General features: G+C 47.1%; 1 protein-coding gene across 1 annotated transcript in view; it reads right to left on the bottom strand.

The window, feature by feature from the left end:
- Nucleotides 1-23,924, bottom strand: part of LOC138567883 (otoancorin-like) — a 119,437-nt gene that overhangs the window by 2,552 nt on the left and 92,961 nt on the right. The window contains exons 5-6 of the mRNA XM_069646380.1: nucleotides 20,986-21,073; nucleotides 2,728-2,859 (exon numbers count right to left, since the gene is read on the bottom strand). Coding sequence (XP_069502481.1) covers nucleotides 2,728-2,859; nucleotides 20,986-21,073 — 220 coding nt within the window. The remainder of the gene's footprint in view (nucleotides 1-2,727; nucleotides 2,860-20,985; nucleotides 21,074-23,924) is intronic.

The raw sequence follows: 23,924 nt of genomic DNA, 5'->3' as shown, positions 1-23,924 counted from the left end.
ACAGCATACAACTCTCCACCCGGGCCCTCTCATTCCAGCTTTAGGCACAGGTAGGGGCCCACACAAATAGAATCAACTGCAGCCAGCCTCGACGCCTGAGCCGAAGTTCCCACATCCTGCACTCCCGCCACTTCTTTTCAGTTATGCCTGAACTGTTCCAAGAGGTGGAGGTCCAGAGATGGGGTCCACAGATGAACCCCCAGTAAGCTCTTGGTAAGCTTACTGGGGGCTGATCAGTGGACTAAACAGTGGCATTTCCTTACACCTTCATGCATTGGCCGCTGCTGCAGTTACATCACATGTTAAAAAGAGTGGGCCAGCCTAGAAGGGTAAGGGAGCACAGAGGAATTTCCCCATTTAAAACAATGCAAATGGTCAGGTGCAAAGGCAGCAGAGGCACGGGCATTATTAAGATGTAAATGCACTGGATGTGAGGACATGGGACCCAATAACCGGATCTTCAACTTGACATTGGAAGAGACACCAACAGTTCAGAAAAAATGTAAAGACCTTTCTGGTTGAAACATTTCTTGACTGTTCACTATGATATAACTCCTTCAGTCAAAATATCAGGCCATGGCTCTGTTGCTCCCCTTTTATTCTACCAGACACAGCCCAAGCTCACACAGACCATCCACTTATGGAGAGAGGGTCCCCCAAGGAGAGTTGACTCTCAGAACAATGGGCCTCACTCCGGTAGAGCAGCCAGGATACCAGCATTTGGTATTTACCTTTAGCAGCCCTCGGGCGGCAGATTACAAGTGCCCGGTGGGACGTTGCATATCCCCATTCATGGAGTCCCAACACAACATCATGAGGGGATTTGCCGTCATTACAATTACGTCATTGTACTTCATCGGGCGCCTCTACCTCGCTGGCATGGCTCCTGCTGCATCATGAACTACTCTTCGTGTGGCCACGCTGCTGTGAGGTCGCCAGTGTCGGGTTGTGCCTGTATGTGTAGGCCTTAACAAGAGAGCCTACACAAACCAAAGGGACTATTTCCAACCTTTATTAAACTCCAACTGAGGATCTCCGTCGCCGTCACGTCACTTCCTCCACACAGTCCCCACGCAAGGTCCATCTCACATAACGAGAGGGATGGCCTCCCTAACTCCGACATTACAGTCTATATATAACGCACAAATAGCAAAAGGTGTATTTATCTCGATGCTAAATATACATGTTTTTCATTGCTTGTTTACTGAACTCTGATAGAGCAACATATTACATTCCAAGTTTACAAGCGGTCGTATCCCCACATCATTTTTCAAAATAGATATTTCAACACATTAGTATCAGTACTAGGGTATTTATTGAGCACAAACCTAGCTTGGAGAAGCAGTGAAGCACTTTACATGTGAGAATGGGAAGGAAACAACAGATCCTGGTTGGGCCATTTCTGCGGCATTGTCGCAGCGATAGACTGCGCTTGTGCGGGGCTGCAGAACCCTTTGGGTCCGTATTAAAATGTAGTCCTGCGTTCAATGAGAGCGGGTCAGATTCTCCCCTCGTTCCTACATTTCACCATGGAGTAGGAAAGCCTTGTAGTTACTCCCTCTCTCTCTTTCTCTCCCACTCTTGCTTCCCATCTCTCTCTCTCTCTCTCTCTCTCTGCCTCTCTTTCTCTCTCTCTCACTCTGGCTTTCTATCTGTTTCTCTTGCTAGCTCTCTCTCCCCCTATCTCCCTGCCTCGCTTTCTCTGTCTCTCCCACTCTTTCTTTCTATTTTTCTTTCTGCTTTTCTTGCTAGGTCTCTCTTTCTCACTCGCCCCCACTCCTGCTTCCCATCTCTCTCTCTGTCTCTCTCTCACTCTTTCTCTCTCCCGCTCTTGCTTTCTCTCTGCTTCTCTTGCTAGCTCCCTCTTTCCCACTCTCCCGCACTCTTGCTTCCCATCTCTCTCTCTTGCTTTCTAGCTCTCTATTTTTCTTGCTAGTTCTCTCTCCTTCGTCCTCCCCTTCTGTCTCCCCTTTTCTCTCTCCCACTCCTGCTTTCTAGCTCTCTGTGTCTCTTGCTAGCTCTCCCTCTCCTTCTCTCCCTCTCTCCCTCTTTATCTCTCTCCCACTCTTGCTTGCTATTTTTCTCTCTCTCCCACTCTTGCTTCCCATCTCTCTCTCACTCTTGCTTTCTAGCTATTTCTCTTGCTAGCTCTCTCTCTCCTTCGTCCTCCTTCTGTCTCTCCTCCTCTCTCCCACTCCTGCTTGCTAGCTCTCTGTGTGTCTTGCTAGCTCTCTCTCTCCTTCTCTCTCTCCCTCTTTCTCTCTCTCTCCCACTCTTGCTTTCTATTTTTCTCTCTCTGCTGCTCTTGCAAGCTCTCTCTCTCCCCTTCTTGATTCTCTCGCTGTAATTTCATGACAGCTCTTTACAACTGTCGGATGTCAGCACCTGTGCTGAGGCTGGGATGGAGCAAAGCTTGTAGGTTGCGTAATTTGGGCAGAGACAACGGCTTACCCATGAAAATCAACGGTCTGCCAGTCAGTCATTTCCCAGGCTCGCACAGATGTTGCCTTGACTACTCACCAACACCGGCCTTCTTTTCTACGACTATTGAGCTAAACCATGGATGTGCAACATTTGACACTCCAGATGTTTTGCACTACAAATCCCACCAGTGTACCAGCCTAGTCAATGGGGAGGGACCGTGGGAGTTGTCGTGCAAAACATCTGGAGAGCCACAGGTTAGACAGCCCTGATGCTAAACCAACTTCTCAAGGTGGAAATACTTACAAACTGCACCCTTCTTCCGCTAAAGAGATATCTCATAGCAAGGTGAAACTGCTGGGAGTTGATCTGACGCAACTCTGACAGGAGCCGCCTGGGCTGGAGCAATAGGCCCTCCAAGTGCCTTTCCAAAGAAGCCTGCAAAAAGAGATAGGAACTCATTTCTGCTTTCCACATCTCGGCACGCCACTACAAATCGTCTATTTCATTATGCAGAAGTTACAAATAAACATGTAATATCTATTGCATGTGTCACTAGACCAAAACAAATCAATGACCACAGTGCCAGAAACACATGAGTAAGGCTACCTAAACATTGAACATGTCGCCGCCTGGTTATCATTGTCATTAACGATTGGCTGCCCTTGATGATGGTAGAGGCTACACACAGACACCCTAGAAGGCAGGTGCCCCTACACAGACACCCGAGAAGGCAGGTGCCCCTACACAGACACCCTAGAAGGCAGGTGCCCCTACACAGACACCCGAGAAGGCAGGTGCCCCTACACAAACACCCGAGAAGGTAGGTGCTCCTATTTTATTTATTGGTTTCTTATAACGCGCTTAATACTGATACAAGTTAGGTTTCTAAGCGCAAATCCAGGATGCATACATCTGTTGCTCTGCGTGGTATTGCTTCCAAGACCAGCACGTTGCCCCTGTGCTATCCTCCATTCACAATCCTCTTACCTCTTATGCACCGTCCAAAATAGGCGTGAGTGTCCACGCACTAACTATTGTACAGTAAACAAGTGGTTCTGGGGGAGATGTGGCAGAATGCTTTACATTCCATAAGGGTCATATTGGCCATGGCTGGGAGGCACGAGGCAGTGGCCCAACACCATTGAGCTGATCTAGCCCACCCCACTCACATTTTGGGCTATGTTGACTCGACCTGGCTGACCTACAGAGCCATGCGTGGCAGGACGGAACAGTACACAGATATTAAACAGTGCCTGGTCTTCCCTGTGAACACATGCCCTGCAATTACTAACATAAAGCATTTCACTGTTAGCACCTGCTTTCATATGCATACATTTTTAGGCAATTCAATTCGTGATGTGGGGTTAGCACTTGCATGCCAGGGGAGTGATTAGAAGCGTAGAGAGGGGACAGGAGATAGCTCACTTTCACAGCAGTCCTTAAGTGGGTGCTATCAGAGGTAAAGGGAAGAGTTAACTGCTTTTAACATTGCAGCTTCACCATCTCATTGGAATGTGTAAAGAAGTTAGATGCCCCCACACAAGTAAGTTTGCACCTGCACACACAGGTGAGGAGAGAAGCCTTTCTTGAAACTGGCGGCATTGAGGTTTTACAGTGTTTGTGCAGAAACAGTTACTTACACAAACTCAGTGAAACCTTAAAGCTGCTCCTTTCAAGACTTCCATCAGCCAGCTGCCTTAGCAAAATCAAATGCTCACATCAGCCCCGTCCCCACGGATGCGAGCCAACTTATAACAACCATGTGTGTACTTTCACATCCAAGAGTAGGGGGCTTATGTGCGCACTTGCTTTTTCATCGGCATACGTGTTATGCAGCTAGAATAGCATTTTGGTACAGTCAGTCTCGTCACTTAATACTGTGGCATGACATTTTATATTTCTTTTGTTTAATAAAGTAGGCATGACCTCTGTTATTACATGGCTACAATAGCATTTTGGTGCAGCCAGTCTAGCCATGTATTACTGTGGCATGACCTTATATGTACAAGTGTTATGGTGTACAATCAATTTTTTTTATTTTTAGAATATTTTCAAAAGTTGTTTGGGTGGGGGACTTCTATGTGGGGGAATTAAGGGGATGAAAGAGCCCTGGGGCATCGGCTGACAGAAAGAACATGGTGAACCAGAGGGAGGCACAGGTGACTGAGAGAGAACACAGATTATTGGATTCCACCTGCGTTCCTGCTCACCTGATTGGTCAGAGTCTCTGCCCCAGGTGGTAATATTGACAGCCTGCCAAGAGTCCTGACACGATTCAGACAAATATGCACATGGGCTCCTGATTTTGTTGCATACAATAACTTTATCAAGTGCACACTAAAGTTCCAACACGCAATTTCACATACAGTAAAAAGAAATCAGCATAGCAAAGCACAAGTCTTTAAGAGGCTAGGTCTTTAGTCTTTACTCTGTCAGGAAGGGTTACCAGTAATGTCATAATATCAACCGCAGGACTTTGTGGTGTAGCCTCCTAAAGGAAATAGTTGGGGAGATGGTCAGGCTTCAGATTGGATCTATGAGGCTATGCTGATTTTATCTTGCCGAGTGGTAAATTCGTGGAATTTCTTTTCGCCGTTAGTGCCTCTTTTATTTACCACAGAAAGCAGGAGGGGGTGGAGGGAAACCCCACGCCAAAGCCCCATCCCCTCCTCTATATACCTTGCCCATACAAAAAAGAGGTAACACATTTTGCTAATATATATTCAGCAAAAGTGTGGAATACCTTCTGATTGGCTAAGGTGGCCACTGGCCCTGATGCTGTGTGGTTCCCCAATGTTAGCTACAGGCCTAACATGAGAGTTGCAAACTTGCTTCGGGATCACTTGAGCCTTTCCAAAGGTGAAGCGAGTGGTGGGATCCTCTTGGCTCTGCATCAACAGTCATTTCAGACTGTGACCGGTCAACAGACTGGTCCAAGGAAGATGAGAGGTCAATGGCTGCAGGGTTCCGCTGCAGTATCTGGGTAGCTATTAGACATTCTTCAATCAGTCAATTTGGTTTTGGAGCCTCTGAAGATGGAGGAACGCAGAGAAGTTCCAGTGAAGATCGTTCAGCTAGGAGATGCAATCCTTCAAGGATCAAAGGCTAATTTGGGGTTGTTCTCCATAGTTATCCATCATTGTATATGTCTTTAGCGACCTCAGGTTTTGGACATTGGCGGTTGTCAGTCCCTGTGGAGTCCTGTTCCCCATTTCTTCATGCCATGTATGCACTGGGACAGCAGAAAGGCTTCTTGTGGTCACATATTTCCAGGGGCTTGCAGTATGGCTGGTCCCCTGTTCTTTCTCTGGCAGATTCTTGTTCTGTGCACTCAGTATTGGAGCAGAGCTGTGTTGTCAGGAAGGATCTTGGGCGAGTTACAAATTCATCATGGCCTCCGCTTGCTCTGTCCTTGGGTTGGCATCTTCTGGGCTCCAGGACTCACACCTTGGGCTACAGTACAGGTCACGCAACAAACAAGAGGTATCGCCAGAGGAACTCAGTTAAACAGCTATTTTCATAAAGTATATGAATGCCTCCATCCTGTTAAGAAGGGAGACATCATCCATATTACAGTTAGAAGAAGATAAGCTTTCTCAATGTGTACGACACCACATTATGGCATCGTTTAAACACCATGTTTTGGGGTATTCAATGTTTTTATTGAAAACATTTACAGCACACAGCAATGTATTAAATGGCAAGCTCAGCACACGTCGCCAAAATTTTGCTTCGAGTGTGTGCCAGTATTGAAAGTCCAGATTCCATCCGGCTTCAGCACCAAAAGTAATGGCGGGAACTACCTTTTGCAAGTAGAATATAATCACTGGTAATAAACTGAATTTCCCATACTCTTGGTTAATCTTAGCACCTTGAATTCCAAATTGTGTCATTCGATCTACTAAGTCCTGTCTCCAGTGATGCTCGTTTAGGGAAGTGTTAAACATAACTCCAAGATAACAAATGCAATTCACTGGGCTCAGGATTTCCTTGTCAATTTTCCACTTGAAAGCTTTATCTTTCCAGGTCCCTAAAGACCAGATAATCATTATTTTAGTTTTTTCTGTATTTAGTTCGGCATCGTTGTAATTCAAATACTCATTTAATGTATTTAGTAGCGGTTGTTATCCAATCTCCGTGCGGTCAATTAAAACAATGTCGCCCGCATGTCTTATGCATTTGATAGGGCTGTTTTTGAGTTTGGGAGAAAAACAGTGGGCCTGGTCCAAATACTTGGCCAAATCTGAGATGAAAAGCTTAAACAATTCGACCGCCAAGGGGCACCTTTGTTTGACACCTCTGTTTGTTGGAATTTTGTCAGATAGGTCTCCTTGGTTGTTTAGTCATACCCAAATCGATGTACCGGTATGAAGAGCTTTCGCCGGTTCTAGGATAGATAAAGCACAGTTCCTCTTCATCAATTTCTGTCAAAGCAATCCACGATTTACTTTATCAAAGGCTTGGCGCATGTCTATGAATGCTAGATACAATATTTTCTTCGACTTTAGGGTTTCAAGCTTTAATATGTTCAAAATGAGCAGGTTTACTTCAACTCCTACTCCTGCTGTGAAACCGGTTTGGCGAATATCCGGAATCATTGCATGACATGCCCAATGTGCCAGTTTCTGCCACAGAAATGAGCCAAAGATCTTTCCGATAGTGTCAAGTAAGGCAATCGGGCGATAGTTGGTAGGTTCAGCCCGATTGCCTTTCTTCTAAATTGGAACTACTATTGCCTCGTGCCACGATTCGGGTATCTGTTTTGTCATACAGAGCGTCATAAACAAGTCTTTGATGAAATCTGCCCATTGCAAAGCATGTTTTTTGAACATCACATTGGTGATCATATCAGGGCCAGCAGCATGAGAGTTCTTCAGCTTCCTGATTGCACTATCGATGTCAGACGATGCAATTTGGACGTCCCAGCTCACGCCATTAGTCACAAATGTATCACATGGTTCGGTTGGGGGTTTCCGATATATTTGGGTGAAATGCAGCCCCCATTTGGCACCGTTAATTTTGTTGGAAAGTGAGGGAGGACATCGCGAGTCTCCTGCGTTTAAAATGGCCCACATTTGGTGAGTATTTTTGGTCACCAAAACTTTCATCATTTCTTCCGCTCAATTTTGTTGAATGATGATTTTATGAGATTTTAGCCAGTTTCTGTAAGATTGTCGTCACTGTTTAATTTCCTTGCTCACTTCTTCTGTTGTATTAACGGCACCAAGATTTTTTTTCATCTGTCTTACATCTCGACGCATGGTTCTATTTGCAACTCGAAGTATGTTACTAGACAGATGCTTATGAGAAACCCCCATTGAATGTGACGAAACTGGATGTTTTAAAGTCTCTCAACAGCGGGGCATAGTTGACTAACTGTGCCTCATTTTGTTTAAATAGCCTTTGACTTAGATTTTGAATTTGCACCCCGTTAATACAGAGGCAGTTTTCACCAGCATTTACTGATAGTGGAAGTTCATAATGTTTTTCTGGGTTTGACCATTCCATCATACAGGTAAGTCCCAGTAGCTCGTGATCGCTATTTTCCATCTTACGGACATTCAGGTTCAGTGTATTTTTGGCCAAATTTCAGGATGCCCAAAAATAATCTAGATTTTTTTGGGAATCTGCACGTTGCCAAGTAGATGTCAGCGGCTGATCGCCTCTCGCATTCCCGTTTACCATTTGGCCGTTACGATTTGCTAATACTGTCATCCAGACCTGACCTTCTGTGGCAACCTCGTTGTCATGTAAGGGTACATTTAAATTTCAGTCTGTGTCGAATTTAAAGCAAGTGCAGTTCAGATCGCCACAACAGACAATGGATAGATTTTTGAAAGCTATTAGGGCATTATCCATGAAGTGAGTGGTCATGTTTATGAATGACAAAGTGCTGATTTTTTGAGGATTCCAATATCCATTAATAATCAGCAAGTGTTTGCGCTCCGCCATTTCTGAATGCATTGTATGTAACATGATTCCCTGAACAAATGGATTTGGGTTGTAAATTTCTAACGTCGACCACCAGGGATTTATTTTTACAAGCGTCACAAGACCCGAGTAAGTGCGGCCTTTTTGTTTTTTTACTGCTGGATTCAGGAAAGTTGAAAAGCAGTCTCTTGCCGGGACTTCACATAGCCACGTTTCTTGGAGGCAGATTACGAAAACCTTTTCTAATTCAATGTCAAAATCATTGAATAGGTTCATGAACCCTCTTGTGTTTCAAGATAGGAACTCACACAGGGACTCACGCACTTTAGGTCATGGCTATTGCCGTTTTTGGTGGGGGCCTGATTTGAACATGAGTTGTGAAGAGCTTTGGCGGTTTTGTCCTTTTTGTTGGGCCCTTTTTGATGAATAAGTGAGTGATTTACGTAACTCTTCGCGTCTCTGTGTTGCATCTTTCTCATCAAGGGGCTTTGCGGTTTGACCTCTGTCAGAGTTTGTCATTGCCGTGGGTTTGAGCATTATGTTGAATCCAAAGGCAAGCAACTCTTCGTTAGCTTTCAAAATTGTATTGCAGATTGAGGCAGAAGCAATGTGTAGTAAGACTTGAACAGCAGTTTGCACTGTTGGATGTTCTACAAATCTTGATATCATCGGATAAAATGGTCCGTAGAGAAGGGATACATTTAAATAACTTAATTACATTATTTCAATTCAAATTGACATCATTGTCAGCTGTTTGGATATTTTGAAGACGTAGTTTCCCAATTTGCCTTGTTGGTGAGACTGTAGAATTTAGATGAACGTACCTTTTTACTTTTTTGAGTTAAGGTAAATTTTGGATTCCATCATGACAGTTGAACTGAATTGGAATCAATTGTCTCTCGGTGACTCTTATTTGACTTTTCAAATTGAGGTGCCAAGACTTGGTCATTAGGCAAGACATGTCCTACCAATCTCGGCTCCCCAGGCAAAGAATTTTTGTTGTGCTGCAGATTTTCTTGAGCACTATTTTCAGTGCCATCAAGTACGTCTCCTTGGTGAGAATACGTTGATAAATCACAGAGATTTATTTCTGATACAATGGAGGAACTTGCGGCACTTCCAATATCTGAATCAACTCTTCTCTGTTTGTTTGGCAAAGGCGCTGATCGAGACTGTGGTGTATCAGCAGGGAATTTTATGGTGATTGATTTAGACTCGCAAACTTTCGTCAATTCTGCGCACTTAAACAGCCCAAGTTTCTTCGGTGATGTTAGATTTCTCATACATTTCTTTACTTTGGTTTTACCTTTTGTTATTCTGGGTCATTTTTCCTCATTAGAGGTAGTGGTCTCTGGAGGCTTCACTGTCGTTGGAGTAAGCTGAGACATACACATCTGATCGTTGGTGAGTGATTTGGCAGTACCCACGAAAATACCAAAAGAGGCTAGAGGACACTGGGCAAAACATCCCAAAGCTAAGTTTGTCTTCGCAGAGGCAGATTTCTCCGCAGACCGGTCAATTTCTTTACATGAGTCCTCCACGCATGGTGCATTCTTTCGAATGTCACTTGATGGAATTTGTTCAGTATTCGTGTAGGCAGTTTGAATCTGGTCTGAGAGTTGAGACACCAAGGAGGAAACATTTTTTCGTGCAACGGAATGTCATTGTTGAGGCACCAAAGCAGGAACTGGAGCTATCAGATCACCCGTTGGATAGGTCATGATGGAAGGTAGCTGTATTACCTTGGTGGGCACGTCCAAAGTCTTTGTAGTCATAGCAGAACCGTCATTTGTATCTGCCATAGTTAGTAAAGACACAGATTTGTGGGAGACCACATCCGCATTGTGGCACATCCATTTTACTGCTTCCATCAAACCTTCAGACAAAGGGCCTCATTACGACTCTGCGCTCACGGAATTAAGGGGGCCGGTATAGGACCAGCCCCCTTCATTCCGTCAGCGCCGACTACAAGGTTCCTTTTGCGGGACCTGGACCAGATGTCTGGTAAAACCAGATGTCTTTTCCGGGTCCTGCGAGGGGAAGAGGGAGGCAATAACGGGTCACTTGTAATGTGCCCGTTATTACCTCCCTCCCTATTCCCATTGAGCCCTATGGGGGCTCAAATGGGAATGGGGAATGGTTCCTGCAAGGAGGAATTACTCCTATGTCGTAATAACCAGGAAAGTCCCCATTCCAGGAACTCGGTAAAGGAGCCCGGTTTGGAGGCAGCCATGGTGCTAACATGGAGTGTCATTCTGGCAATGATGTCGCGTGACTAGATCACTCAAGCGCTCTTGCCAGCGTGTTGTTAAATCTGCTTCTCTGGTGATCTGATTTTGGAGAAAGTTGTTAAAAATTTCTAGCTTTTCAATTTTTTCTGTTAAAGTTGAAATTATTGCTGTCTGATCCTTGAGTGCCTCATGGAGAGATTCATAAAGCTTTGTAAGAGGAATCATAGCCATTGAAGACGCTGCAAGAACATTATTGTAAAGTTGAGTCGATGCAGCAGCAGAAAGACTTGGTTTAGAATTCAGACCAGCTGAGCCGTCTAGTCCAGAGTGCAAGCTAGTTACAGTATCTGAGTACTGATCATCGATCAGTGAAGCTTACTCACTCGTTTGGTCTTAGCCAGCCGTGAGGTTTTGGCCTTTGCTGAGTGATTTCGTGGTATACTGGACGACACATGTTTGTGTTGTTGTGAGATCAAAGATAAGTCCTTCAGGTTGTTCATAGACAACTTTGCACTTTGTCCATTGCCTAAGACCAGTTCCAAGCTTAAAGGCTGCATTGGGCTCACTTGATTCACTTCCAACGTCATAGGGTTACTCCGAGCTCGTTTCTTGGATGTTTCCATTAGATGTCGTTCAGGTAATTTTGACAACAGCACTGAACGTTTTTTGTCGAGTAGCCTTCGTTCGTGGGATGCTATCAGCGTCTTCTTTACCAACAGGAAGTCATTGGCTAATTGAGCAATCAGACGTGCTTCTCGTGGTGCTTTAAGCGGGCAAGGGTTGTCATTTTTTTCTTCTGCATCGTCTTGTATTTCATTCTCTTTGTTCATTTGTAGTGACACTCCGATCAAGTTTTGTATTATTACCTCATTACACCCAAGTTGAACGTCCCAGCCAACAGGTTTTTGTGAAGGTTGGACAGTCACTGCATCAATTAACTTCACAATTACCTCAGTCGGGCTTGACATGTTTCAGGTTAGGACTAGGTCAATATTAGGCTCAAGCATTTTTGCCTCCATATCAGTTTTCAAGGACTTGAACATAGACATAGGCATTGCCTGAATGGGCAAAGCCTCTAACACTTTTAGTTATCCAATACAATTTCTAACATTTGCGGTGGTGATTGAATTATTATCACAGTTTATTGAATCAGTTTTAGGGCTCAAACTGAAATCAAGCATGTCTCGCCATCGTGATTGGCAAATGATTTTGTTATTTCATGCAAGCGGTCGGTCGCATTTATATTCACATATTTCGTGCTGATGGCTTCCATTAGCTCCACGTCTGTTACGTCGAACGGGGAGTAAAAGATGTCCAAAATTTCAGGACTTGTTACAGGCAAACACGTTTGCTCAGGCATTTTATCAGAGGCATGCGAAAATAAAGGCTGCAAATGGTTTTGCGGGATTGCAACCAAACCATTTAGCGATAGAAGTCCACTGGTATTCGAGGATGGGGGCGCCATTTCAGGCATTTCAAAGACTTCGCCTTCATTCCATGATTTAGGAACTGAATCGTGGGCATTAGCAATCAAAGTAAGTGAGCTGTCGTGAAGAGACGTGAGCTCAAGCTCGCTCATTGTATTCACTGCAGCAATCGCGGGTTCATGAACAGTATGTTTGATTTTCTCAGACCCCATAACCAACTCAGGCATCCGTCCGCACGCTTACCTTAGTAGGGTTAGTGCTCGTGGCAGCTTTCATGGCAGTCCATGGATTTAACATTCGTCGATGTTGTAGGGTCTTTCTTCTAGTGAGGTGGCCCGTATTTGCAGTCATCACACTAGAGACTAAACGCCAGATTCCCACGGCCCGTAGTGGACTGTAGCAGACTGACTTTGCTCCACGACTCCGCGCCGTGCTCCGCGCAAGTTTTCAGTTTAAATAACCACTCCTCCAATCCTCCTTGGTTAAAGGCACAGTAGCACTGCCAGACAAAACAGGCAAAACCACTTGGAAAAAGGACAAAAAACCCTCATTGCTGCAGCTCCTCCAAAGAGCAAAGTGAAAGGGACTTTAGCAGACTGACTCTGCTCCACGACTCTGCGCTGCGCTCAGCGTGAGTTTTCTGTTTAAATAACCACTCCTCCTTGGTTAAAGGCACAGTAGCACTGGCAGGTAAAACAGGCAAAACCACTTGTAGAAAGGACAAAAAACCCTCGTCGCTGCAGCTCCTCCAAACAGCAAAGTGAAAGTGACTGTAGCAGACTGACTCTGCTCCATGACTCCGCACCGCGCTGCGCGTGAGTTTTCAGTTTAAATAACCACTCCTCATTGGATAAAGGCACAGTAGCACTGGCAGGCAAAACAGGCAAAACCACTTGGAAAAAGGACAAAAAATCCTCGTCGCTGCAGCTCCTCCAAACAGCAAAGTGAAAGGGACTGTAGCAGACTGACTCTGCTCCACGACTCCACAACTCCAGAGCTCACAGTATTGGCAGAGCAGGTGGTGGCACACTCAGGTGAACTTTATGGAGTACAATATCGTAAGCAGCACAAAAAAGCCATCTGTGCAGATTCCCGGGATAAGGTGGTGGCCGTAGGCCATATATCACGTGATGCTGAGGACATGAAAAAGAGGTGGAACAACCTCAAGTCCAGATTCTACAGACTCATTGCTGAAAATCCACAGTAGGGAGATGACTGACACTGGTGGTGGAATCATTGAACCCCTACAGCTGACCCCATAGGAGGAGATGGTCAGTGGCATCCTCCACATGGTGGGCTTGGAGGGCATGGTATCAACTGAGGCCGTAGCCAGCAGCCAGGGAGAACCTGGTGATTACCTGTGTGAATGATGGGCCCACTGCAGAACAACCATCCATGCGACTTCAACCCTGACGATGCATGATCCATCCATGTGACACTGCAGGCCATATCAACATGAGTCATTGAAGCCGTGATCCTGCTTACATACCAACCAACCAGGATGACGAGAGCATGACGTGAGGAAGTACCACCATTGAACTGCAAGTAACAAGGACTAATGCACATCTGCATTTCACATCACAACCCCCCTTACCAGCACCATGGTCAACCATGCACAGACACCACAGCAAGCATGGTATCAAACACGTAGTGCCTATCCATCAAACAAGATCACAGGACATGTGTCTCAGACTAACAACCACTCCAACTGACCAGTATGATGTAGAACCTCATGTCACCATGACTCCAACACAATTAGCAGGTCCCCCACACCAACCATATGCACGCACTTCAATCAATACAGTAGACTACCATACTCCCAGTCACATGGTGCATGTCCCCCTGGACGCCTACCACCCTGTCACCCCATAGAGCATGCAACAGTATATGATGACTCACAATGCACATTTCCATCGAGCCAGTGACGCACATTTTCATGTCTCCCAATAGGCACACAAGACACCAAGGAACCCTCTAAAGCTGCCATTAAATCATCAACACCAGCACCAACAGGCACCACTAAGGCCACCAGTCATGCCTCGGCCAGGAGTGGGAGTGGGCCCCCCAAGAAAAAGATCACAGCCAACAGTGCTGGCCACCTCCATGGCCACTGGCACAACAGATATTATTTAAAGGCCTAGTCATGCCATTAGGGAGTCTGCAGCTCCACCCATAACAGGGGCACTCCCCACCACCTCTGGGGACACAGGTGAACCACACACTGGCCCGAGGGGTGACAACAGCGAGCCATGTGCCCAGCTCACATCACCCGCTGCAATTGTGTCAATAGAGTCATCCTCTTCCGCCTCAAGTCCACATCATTCCCCCGTGAGACAATTCTCACCCAAATCATCCCCCCTGCATAGCCTCTCACCCATGCAGTCCTCCCCCGCCCCCTTGTCATCTCGCTGTCCTCAGATGACCAGGCAGAGCCGCCTGTCCGTGCATCCCACAATGTGGGTCTGGGCCCATGACAGTCTCCTAAGCAAGTGCCAGGCCCCACATTGCACGCCTTTTGGGAGCGTTTGGAGAGTCTGGACGAACAGCAGGCTGAAATGCGTGCCATTTCACAAGAGCAATTGGGACGCTCACAGGTCATGCATGATGTCATCCAGGGGGGCCGCAAGGTGGGTGTCAAGATCTATTGATCGGCTGTGCCGGTGTACTGTACATAGCAATGCAAGCAACAGCCTCCTCAGACAGAAGGTGAGGGGGCTAGCAAAACATATAGCAGCCTCACATGATACCATTGCCAGGGGGATCAATGTGACAATGGCACACCTCTGGGGCAGTGCGTCAGAAAGTTTACTGTCCTCTTCCCCTTCTGAGGGGTCGTTAGCAAGCACGCTGCCCCGGCGCTTACAGCGCTGCATGTCCCATGATCCCCTGCCTGCGCAAAAGGGGGACAAAAGGAAGCGCAAGCATGCAGCACATGGGCTGGGGTGGGGTGGTGATGGAGTTGGGGATCAGGGTGTGGGGTGGGTAATGGAGTTGGTCTTCCTCTGGGCCACATTTTAGGCTTCCTCCTGTGGTGTCCCAGGGTTCCTCACAGGTTTCATCGGCCAGGGTAACTGCGGACAGCCTGCATCACCTAGAAAACATGAATGTTCAGTGTGAGACATGGCAGTTTTTGTGTTGGGGTACATGTATATGGGCCGGATGTGATGTTGGCCTATGTGCGCTCATCTGTGCATGTGGATGACGCACCTTGCACACATTGCGGTGGATGGGCATTAACCTACAGGGTGCACTCGCAGTCATTCATGGTGTATGATACATCATTCATCGTGTGATTGTCTATGCGCTGATGTCACGGATGCAGTTGTTGCTATATAGATGACGGTAGGCCATGTACCGCACTATGACCATGCTTTGTCAGGAAATGGCTTTGACAGGTGCCTTGATTGCATTCTGCTAACTTATATGCCAGGATGTCCTGTCGAGTCACCTGAGGTCAGTATGTGTACTGGGGAAAGTCAGTCATGGCTCATCGCCTGTTCAGTGCTTTATGGGTGAAGCATCATGGGACTCATAATTGTGTAACATTACAACTCATTCCATTCCCTATGTGAGTCCCAATTATGTGTCTTTGTCTGATTGACTACTGCTTACCCACAAGTCAGGTAAACTGTCATCTGTGTGTGTCCATTTACGCTGATAGGGTGCTGTTCCTCAGTATCATGGCATCATGTGTGGCTCCAGGGTATCGGGCGCAGCAGTGGCTGATTTTGAGGTCTCCATCACATGTCATGTGGACATTCATGGAATGGTACTGTTTCCTGTTCCGGTTTGCCTGCTCCATTGCCTAGGGGGCGCAATGCCACATGTGTGCAATGCAACGCCGCTATGGTGTTGGGGAAATGGGCAACGGTCTAGAAACATGTCTTTGCTGCGTGCCCCTGTGCCTGGGTGGTGGGCATGGAGATGTGATCATGTGCATGCCTCATGAGCGCATCTAGGAGTTGTTACAGCACCTGTGAGAAGCTTGGCTGGGACATCCCATGCAGTGTCCCCACAGTGTGCTGGAATCCGCCCGTGGCATTGAAGTGTATGATGGACACGCACTTCAGTAAGGGGGAGGGGCAGGCAGTTCTGATTGCAATGGCACTCTGGAGGTCAGCCTGGATCAGGGTGAGCAGGTCTGTGATGGTGTGACGTTCCAAACGATAGAATCACTAATTAGTTGTCTGTTAGTGTCCAGGGGGATGGGCAGACAAGTGGTATGGGTGCCCTCCGCAGCACACGTCTCCTGCTCCTTTGCAGAGCTTGTCTCCTTCCCTGAAGAGGTCTTACATGCTGCTGTAGCTGGATGAATAGTAGTGGTTCCCATAATTAACGTCTACTTGTGGCTGCATGTTGCTTGGTTGTGTGTTTGATGCAGGCCTTATATACTCCTCCTGTATGGATCTGGTGTACCTGTGCCTTGATTTGCATCACCTTTATGCATGTACCTCAACCTCTTTGGTGGATGGAACTGCGCTGTGTTTTTGGCTGAAATACCACCAATATTTGGCAGTAATTCAGGCAGGCATGACCAGGGGTTGGAAAGCCACCACTTACCTGGACGTTCAAGATGAAGGAGCAGCTGCTAAGAGGGTTTGTTGACAGCATCTGGTCCCAAGCAACCGGCAAGTGAATCTGGGCTTCACAGGAAGGAAAGGGGTGGCGGAGAGGGAGGACGGGCACTCACCTGCACGTGGGTGAGTAAATACTGGGACTATGGGCCTCATTACACGGATGGCGGTAGGGATTTACCGGTACCGGTAAAATACCGGTACCGGTAAATCCCTACCGTCTTACTACGAGGTCCCTTAGCGGGTTGGTGCTTTAACGCCTGCTTTTTGCAGGCGTTAAAAACCAACCCGCTAAGGGACCTCTGAGCTAATTACGGCACCGCAAAATTGCGGTGCCGTAATTAGCGCCTTCCCCATTCCCATAGAGCCCTATGGGGCAGAAATGGGAATGGGGAAGGGCAATGGCGGAAGGGGGATTTACCGCCCCACCAACCTTGGAATGGGGCGGTAAATCCCCTTTCCGCCAAGGCGGTGCCGGTATTTTACCGGCATGAGCCATGGCGCTAATAGCGCCATGGCTCACCGCCTTCCGTGTAATGAGGCCCTATGTGTTTACCACGATGGACTGGCTGCTGAAGATCTCCCTCAGTAGAGACCCTGTGGTAGACCTGCTGGGAGTCGGAGGCGCCTGGGGTTTACCTGGACTGGTCGCGTGGAAGTGGGGTCAAAGGAATTCCCATTTGCTTTATAGTCCCAGGGTGGTCATTGCTTTGTCGTGGAAAGACAGCATGCTCCCCCCTACCTGCAATTGTTAACGAGCGTGTGAGAAGTGATGGCCATTGGGGAGGTGTGCTTTTCTGTTCATAAACAGTCCCGGTGACTCTGGAGCATTGGGCTGTCGCTTTGTACTTTGTATGTCTTCTGAGACTTGAATTAAGATGGCTGAAACTGTCCAGCAGTGCTACTGAGTCCCAAGGGGGATTATGTGGATGCTCCCCATCTTTGTTGATGCACACCCTAAAGGGTCCACTGATGTCTGTGGCCCCATCATATGAATGTGCATTGAATGTTCTTATAGATCTACAGCGTCGCAAGTATGTGACAACAGAGGTGGGCAGCTTCTGATGCAGGGGGATTTGGAGGGTGGCAGGGAAGGTTGGGGCGAAGAGAGGCAAGGTAAGAGGAGGATCAGTGAGGAAATGGGAGAACATATTTGTCATGTTTCTCACATGTATTCGTTTCTTGACTGTTCTTTACTGTTTCATATTGTGGTCCGTTGGAATATTTGTTGAATGAATGTATTAGGCGCACACAATCACAATAGCTCCAAGGCGCATGTGCAAACAATATTAAACCATTCCGAAGAAATGCAATCATAAAAGAGGTGAAAACAAGCAAACATGTAGCAGCAATGGACCAGAAAAGGTTCAATCGATCATGGTCGCCTAAGTATTATTTGGCCTGGGTCATGAACTACGGTCAGGTGGGTAAAATAATTATTTGAGAAGGGAGGGAGCCCTTCTTTGCTGTGAAAAGAACAAGCGTGTGGACTCTGAAGGCAGGCATCTGACTGGGTGATCAGGAAGTACAGAGGAAGACAGGTAAGAAGGTTCTGGAATAGTGAGGGCTTCTTCCCGCAACATTGTGATCGCTTGTAGTTTTACCGTTTGGCTAATATATGCTGCAGTGTTATTTTCTATCGCAGGTTTAAGGGACAATATAAGTTAATTATTTAACAATAAAACGATTTGAAACAAAGAAAAGTAGAGGTAGAAGCAACAAGGACCACCCTTCTTCCTCCCTGAAACTGACACTGTTATCGGGCTGCATGAGTTACCCCCAGTGGCAAACCAGAAGGAAGACTCGGGCTACAGTGGGCCATAGTTCACAGTTGTTTAAAAAGTAAGGGTGCTTGTCGAAGTCCAAAAATAAAGAGTCCTGAGCCCAAATCCTAAGTAATAAACTGGCCCTACCACTTTAGAAAATCTAACTAAAAGGAAAAAGGGGAGGCTTGCACAATCACCTCGGAGTGGGCTTCTGTCTGGCCCAGCTCGTAGGTGACTTATTCTCAGGCCCAGAGTTCCTTTTTTAATGTATTAGTTCACAGTCTTTATAGGGTTGGTTGGTTAAAAATTACAAATATCCTTGGTATGGTTTTTCTCTTCCCTCTTTGGAAAGGACACATTCTTCTATTAGTTCTCTCAGCTTTTTACAAGTGGTCAAACCCCTTAAGGATCACTTTAACACACTTGTCACTATTCCACGTTGGTGGCAATGGGACTCCCCAAAGTCTGGTGGCTCTGTGGTGGGGATGTTAGATTTCAGTTGAATTAACTAAAGTGGGGCTTCTGCCTGCTTGGGTATTGTGGTTCCCGTTAGCTAGGGGCTTTCTGCAGAACATAAATGGACCTTTAATCCATTCCTCGTAGGACGTATCCCCATCCCAGTTTGTCAATTTCTCAACTCTTTGTCGACTTTCCGAGCATTGACCTGAAGCACACGTGTCCCTTTCACTCGTTTTTGTACAAGGCATGTGTCAGTTCCAATCTCTTATACTCTTGTGCTGGTGACGGATTCCCCAGTTTTGATCAGGCTCCGACTGGCCATTGGGGCAATAGGCCCATGGCCAAACCAAAAAGCTTTTGGCCAATGTGGGCCAGTTTGATGACTTACTTCACTATAAGGTTAATAGTTTTGACCAGTGTTGTTGATTGAATAATCTTTCAAATGTACAATTTGCAACACATTTGATCAAAAAACTCCCCCTTGGCTACCATTCCAACAGTGTCACAAAAGAAATGAATTGCCATTTGCAACTATGGAACACATTTTCATTGGTGCCCGAGACAATTCTATGGCACAGTCCAACCCTGGCTTTGATAAACACACTTTGTGTCTCTCTTACTCGGTTTTACCTGGGTTGAGTGCCTGTTCCGTTCTGTACATTTCTTGTGTTGATGGCGGTTTCTCCCCCCCTGGATGTACAGTGTTTGTAGCTCTCATTGGCTTCCTCACATTGGGAGCTGTGTTTGCTTCCCTGTTATTTCTCCTCTTGTCAACAATGGCACTTGCCGTGTGGCGCTCAGGGACCAGGCTCTGTTCCTTCCCCTGTTCTTGGAGTCGATAGCTGGCCGCCAGGCCCACCACTGTGCTTCAGTGGTTGCGCCACCAAGGAAGATGGTTTGTGCTCCATCTTTATTTCTCTCCTGACCGAAGCCTCTTGCTCGGTCTGAGCGCCCGCTATGTAGCCTCCAGCCCGCGGGTCTCGCTTCTCCCATGCAAATGCTGGCTCCACGGCTCAGCATAGCTCCATACCTCGAGGATGTTGTTTCTGCAGAGGCACGCCTCTGCGTAATGAAGGCTCTCCTGCCTCTGTGTAAGCCTCTCCCCCAATTGTAGTTTGCTCTGCATTTAAGCACATCAGCCGAACCAAAGGAATTGTGTCCGTCTTCTCTGATTATTGCATTCAGGCTATGTTCAGCATTGCCTGAAACCAATAAAGTGGAAGAAGGGCATTTGTTGTTTACATTCATAACAGGAGATATCAAAGTGTTTCCAACACCCATATAGGCGGAGAGTGTGTTTCAGAGTGGAAGTTCCTTCTCGGAATGGGAGTCATTTCCATCAAGAGGGGAGTGATTCCAAGTGAGATCCACTTGCCCAGACCCCTATAGAAGGTCTTGATTAGCGGGCTCACCTCCCTAGCCTCGAAGGGGGTAGCTCCCCTCTGGGTAATTGTCCAGAATTGTCACCCCCTCCCCTTATCACAGTCACGGGAGGCATCTTCTCCAGCTCCCGGAAGCAGAGATGTAAAAATGCTAGCACTGTGGAGAGGAAGAGTTGGGCCAGGAAGTGTGGCAGTGGAAAGCAGTCTGACTATGAGCACAATGGATAGCTCCACAAGCGAAGCACCTGCCTCCAAAATGGAGACCAGCTTGTACTTCCTAAGTCTGAATCCCCTGCCAAGTACGAATCCCCAGCACTTCAGTCTCACAAAGTCCAGTAAATGACTACCATTGATTTGGATAATAGTAGTATGCATATTATAGCACTTAAAAGCAGAAGGAATCCGACATGGAGCACTATTTAAGGGCATGAATTATTATAACAATCTCTTGGTGTAAGTGTAAAAATGATCCTTCTTCAAACAGGAGCTGCCTGCAATTGTAATATTGATGAGCAGGAGTGTGCGCCAGGTTAGGGGGGTGCTGGGTAGTGGCCTCAGCTTAGCCTGGGGATCCACTTCTCAATCACTAGCTACCTCAGAGTGACATCACCATTGGACTACATTTCTTAAATACAAAGGGAAAAGTAATTGTACAGAGAGAGAGAGAGCAGAGTAAGACATGCATGGTTTGTGACAATGACACTAGGGTAGTTAGTAGGTCCCCAAAATGTTTTCAACACTAACACAAGTTTTCCCTTCAACCACTTGAGTGCGTGTACATGAGTACAGACCTGCAGGCCACTGACGGTGATCATGGTTTCCTGGGACGACAAGTAGGCCATGATTCTTCTGAACAGGTCCGACGTCCACGAGTTAGCACTGCAGTCGGAGGCAGGGAGAGAAGGTCGACAATAAAACCGCTGAATTCTAGAAATACTATGCTCCACAATCGACCAACATTGCGTAGGATTCATGCCAACAGCAGCCAGGCCATCTCTACTCCCACCCCTGCTGCCCTGCCTCCCTTGGCTCACCTCCTTCGACACCCCCTCTCTCCTCCCTCCTGTCCATAGCACCGGATGAGGTCTCTAAAGTGGTCTTCTCTATGAAGGTCTCCTCCAAAAAGGTGCTCCCCTGCTTTTCCAGAACCATTAAGGACATCTCTACTCTAGCCCCTGCTCTTGTGGACTTCTGTAACCACTCCTTTGCTACTGGCTCTTTCTCTCTATCCCTCAAGCACTCCCTTGTGCACCTTCTCTTAAAATGCTGTCTGCTGACAAATCCTGCCCAGCTTACTATCACCCTATTTCCACTACCCCCTTCCTGGGTAAACTCTTGGAGAAGCTAGTCCTCCCCCAACTGACCACATTGATCTTGTTGGATGCCTTTACGACCATCAATCTGGAATCCGGGCATCCAGAGGCATGGAAACTGCTCTGCTGAACCCCTGTGAAACCATGCTCACAAATTTCGACTCCAACTCTCCCGCTGTTCAGATTCTCCTTGATCTCTCCTCTGCCTTTGGCACGGTCAACCGCTCCATCCTCTTAAAATGACTCTGTGACACCCTTACATCCCTGACCGGGCACTGGATTGGCTGACTTCTTTCTTCACTAACCACCCTTCCCAGCTGCAACTGGGCCTGTTCTCCTCCACCACCACACTCTTGACCAGTGGTGTCCCCCAGGGCTCTATCCTATCGCCATGGCTCTTCAATATCTACCTTGACCCTATTGCTCATCTGATTTCCTCCTTCTCTCCTAATTTCCAGTGTTATGCAGATGACAGTGTTATGCAGATGACACACAGCTTTCCTTTAAACTTCCCTCTACTAACTCTACTAACAGTTCCCCCTCTATGATCCCTGACTGTCCGTCCGCCATTCAGGCGTAGTGTGTAGCTAACAATCTCTGTCTTAATACCAGTAAAATGGAGATCCTTCTCATTGGGACCCCTGCACCCTCTTTTCCTCCTACCCTCTGGTTACTCTTTCTGGGCCCTCTAACACCCTCACCCCAATCAAGCCAGGCAAAAAACCCTGGGGTCATCTTCATCTCCGCTCTCCCTTCTTCACCCCTCACATTATGGATCTTTCTAAGAAGTCACACTTCCAGCTCCACCTCCTAAGAGATATTCTCCCTTTCCTCACCATCCCCCAGGAGCTCAATGTCTCCAGAGCTCTGTTCCTCTCCAGGCTGGACTACTGCAACAGCCTCTTTCTAAATCTCCCACTTTCCTCATTAAGCCCCCTCCAGCTAATCCAGAATAGGATTGCAAGATTTATCCTTGGCCTCAAGCCCAGGGACTGTATCTCTCCAGCCTTAAAATCTCTCCACTGGCTCTCAGTGGCTGCAAGGATCAAATTCAAGACCCTCTGCATCATCCACAAGGCTTTCTGGGGCCTGGGACAACGCTATCTCCAACATTCCCTCCCTAAATACTCCCATGCTATAGAGCCCGACGCTCCTCTAACTCCTACTTCTTGACTGACACATTCTTCTCCAAGCAGAGAGTGGGGTGCAGGTCTCTCTCCTCTGCTGGCGCCTCCCTTTGGAACAGCCTCCCTGCCCCTCTCAGACTTGAGCCGGTCCTCCTTAAGTTCCAGAAACTGCTCAAAACTCTGCTGTTCTCTACCTCTTCCCCTCTTTCCCTTCCCTGTTAATCACCCCACTGGCGCTGACACCGGTGGCCTGAACTTCATGAAGCCCATAGGATTCCAGACCCTTCTTCCCAGTCGAGACCAGCAGCCTCCGCCCACCCTCCCCCCCCACCTGGCGGCTCTACATCCCACCCCTGAGAGTCACCTGCACTAGCACTTAGCCCGAGGTTCTCCTCCTAGGCTCCCCTAAGCACTTAACTCCCGGGCCCTCCACCAGCACTTGTCCACTCCTCTGCTCCTCCTCCTCCCTCCTCACCTCCTGCACTTTTTCGCTGCTGCACCCGCACGGCCGAATGCCACAAGGCCTAGTAGGACCATGACTGTATTTTACTTTCTTGCCATTGGTATTATTTCCCCTGTTCCCTTCACCTTTAGTCTTGTGGCGCTTTGAAACACAATTCTGTTGTATAAAGCGCCTACCAAATGATCAGTCAAATCAATAAATAAAGAAAGAACAGTCTCGTTTTAGAAAGTTGCAGATGTAATGTAAGTGGTCTTGATTGGCACCTGTCTGCCACTATGGGAGACCTATCTGCGCGCGTTGACTAATATTTCCTTCACGTGTGTAATACTGGTGCAGAGAGGATACGTGAGTCTCAAAAACATACTGCTACCCCTGGAGAACTCATGCTAAGTTCCATTCTGAGTAAAACAACATTCCTTCGAATGTGCAGTGGGCCAGGTGGTTTCCCTAATCTGCGATTCGGCCAACACATACTACAAGGCGGCAAACTGAGGAAACCTAGGCGAAGGCCTCGACGCTGCGCATGCTCAAACTATGGAGCCACACGTTAATACGCACATGAAATTCTTAGGAAGTTTTCAAGGCCAGAACAAAGTCCACAGAAACCAAATGTATGCGCCAGAAAGTCAAACTCGCTCACCAGGAGTCGAACGGTAGCAGTAAAAGCTGGCATTTAAAACAAAAATATTACCCTTTGTTACCTCAGCCCCCCCCCACCCCTTCAATCCCCAATTATGGACCAGGTGTTATTCACGTCTTGCAATATTCCTAGAAATACAGTATACAGTAAATCCATCCGGATAATGAGGCGGACTAACTCATTAATA

This window comes from Ambystoma mexicanum, chromosome 2p, assembly GCF_040938575.1.
Source record: "Ambystoma mexicanum isolate Mex_15411 chromosome 2p, UKY_AmexF1_1, whole genome shotgun sequence".
Taxonomy (NCBI): Eukaryota; Metazoa; Chordata; class Amphibia; order Caudata; family Ambystomatidae; genus Ambystoma; species Ambystoma mexicanum.
Note: the sequence above shows the minus strand (reverse complement) of the source record. Positions and strands in the feature narration are given on the sequence as shown.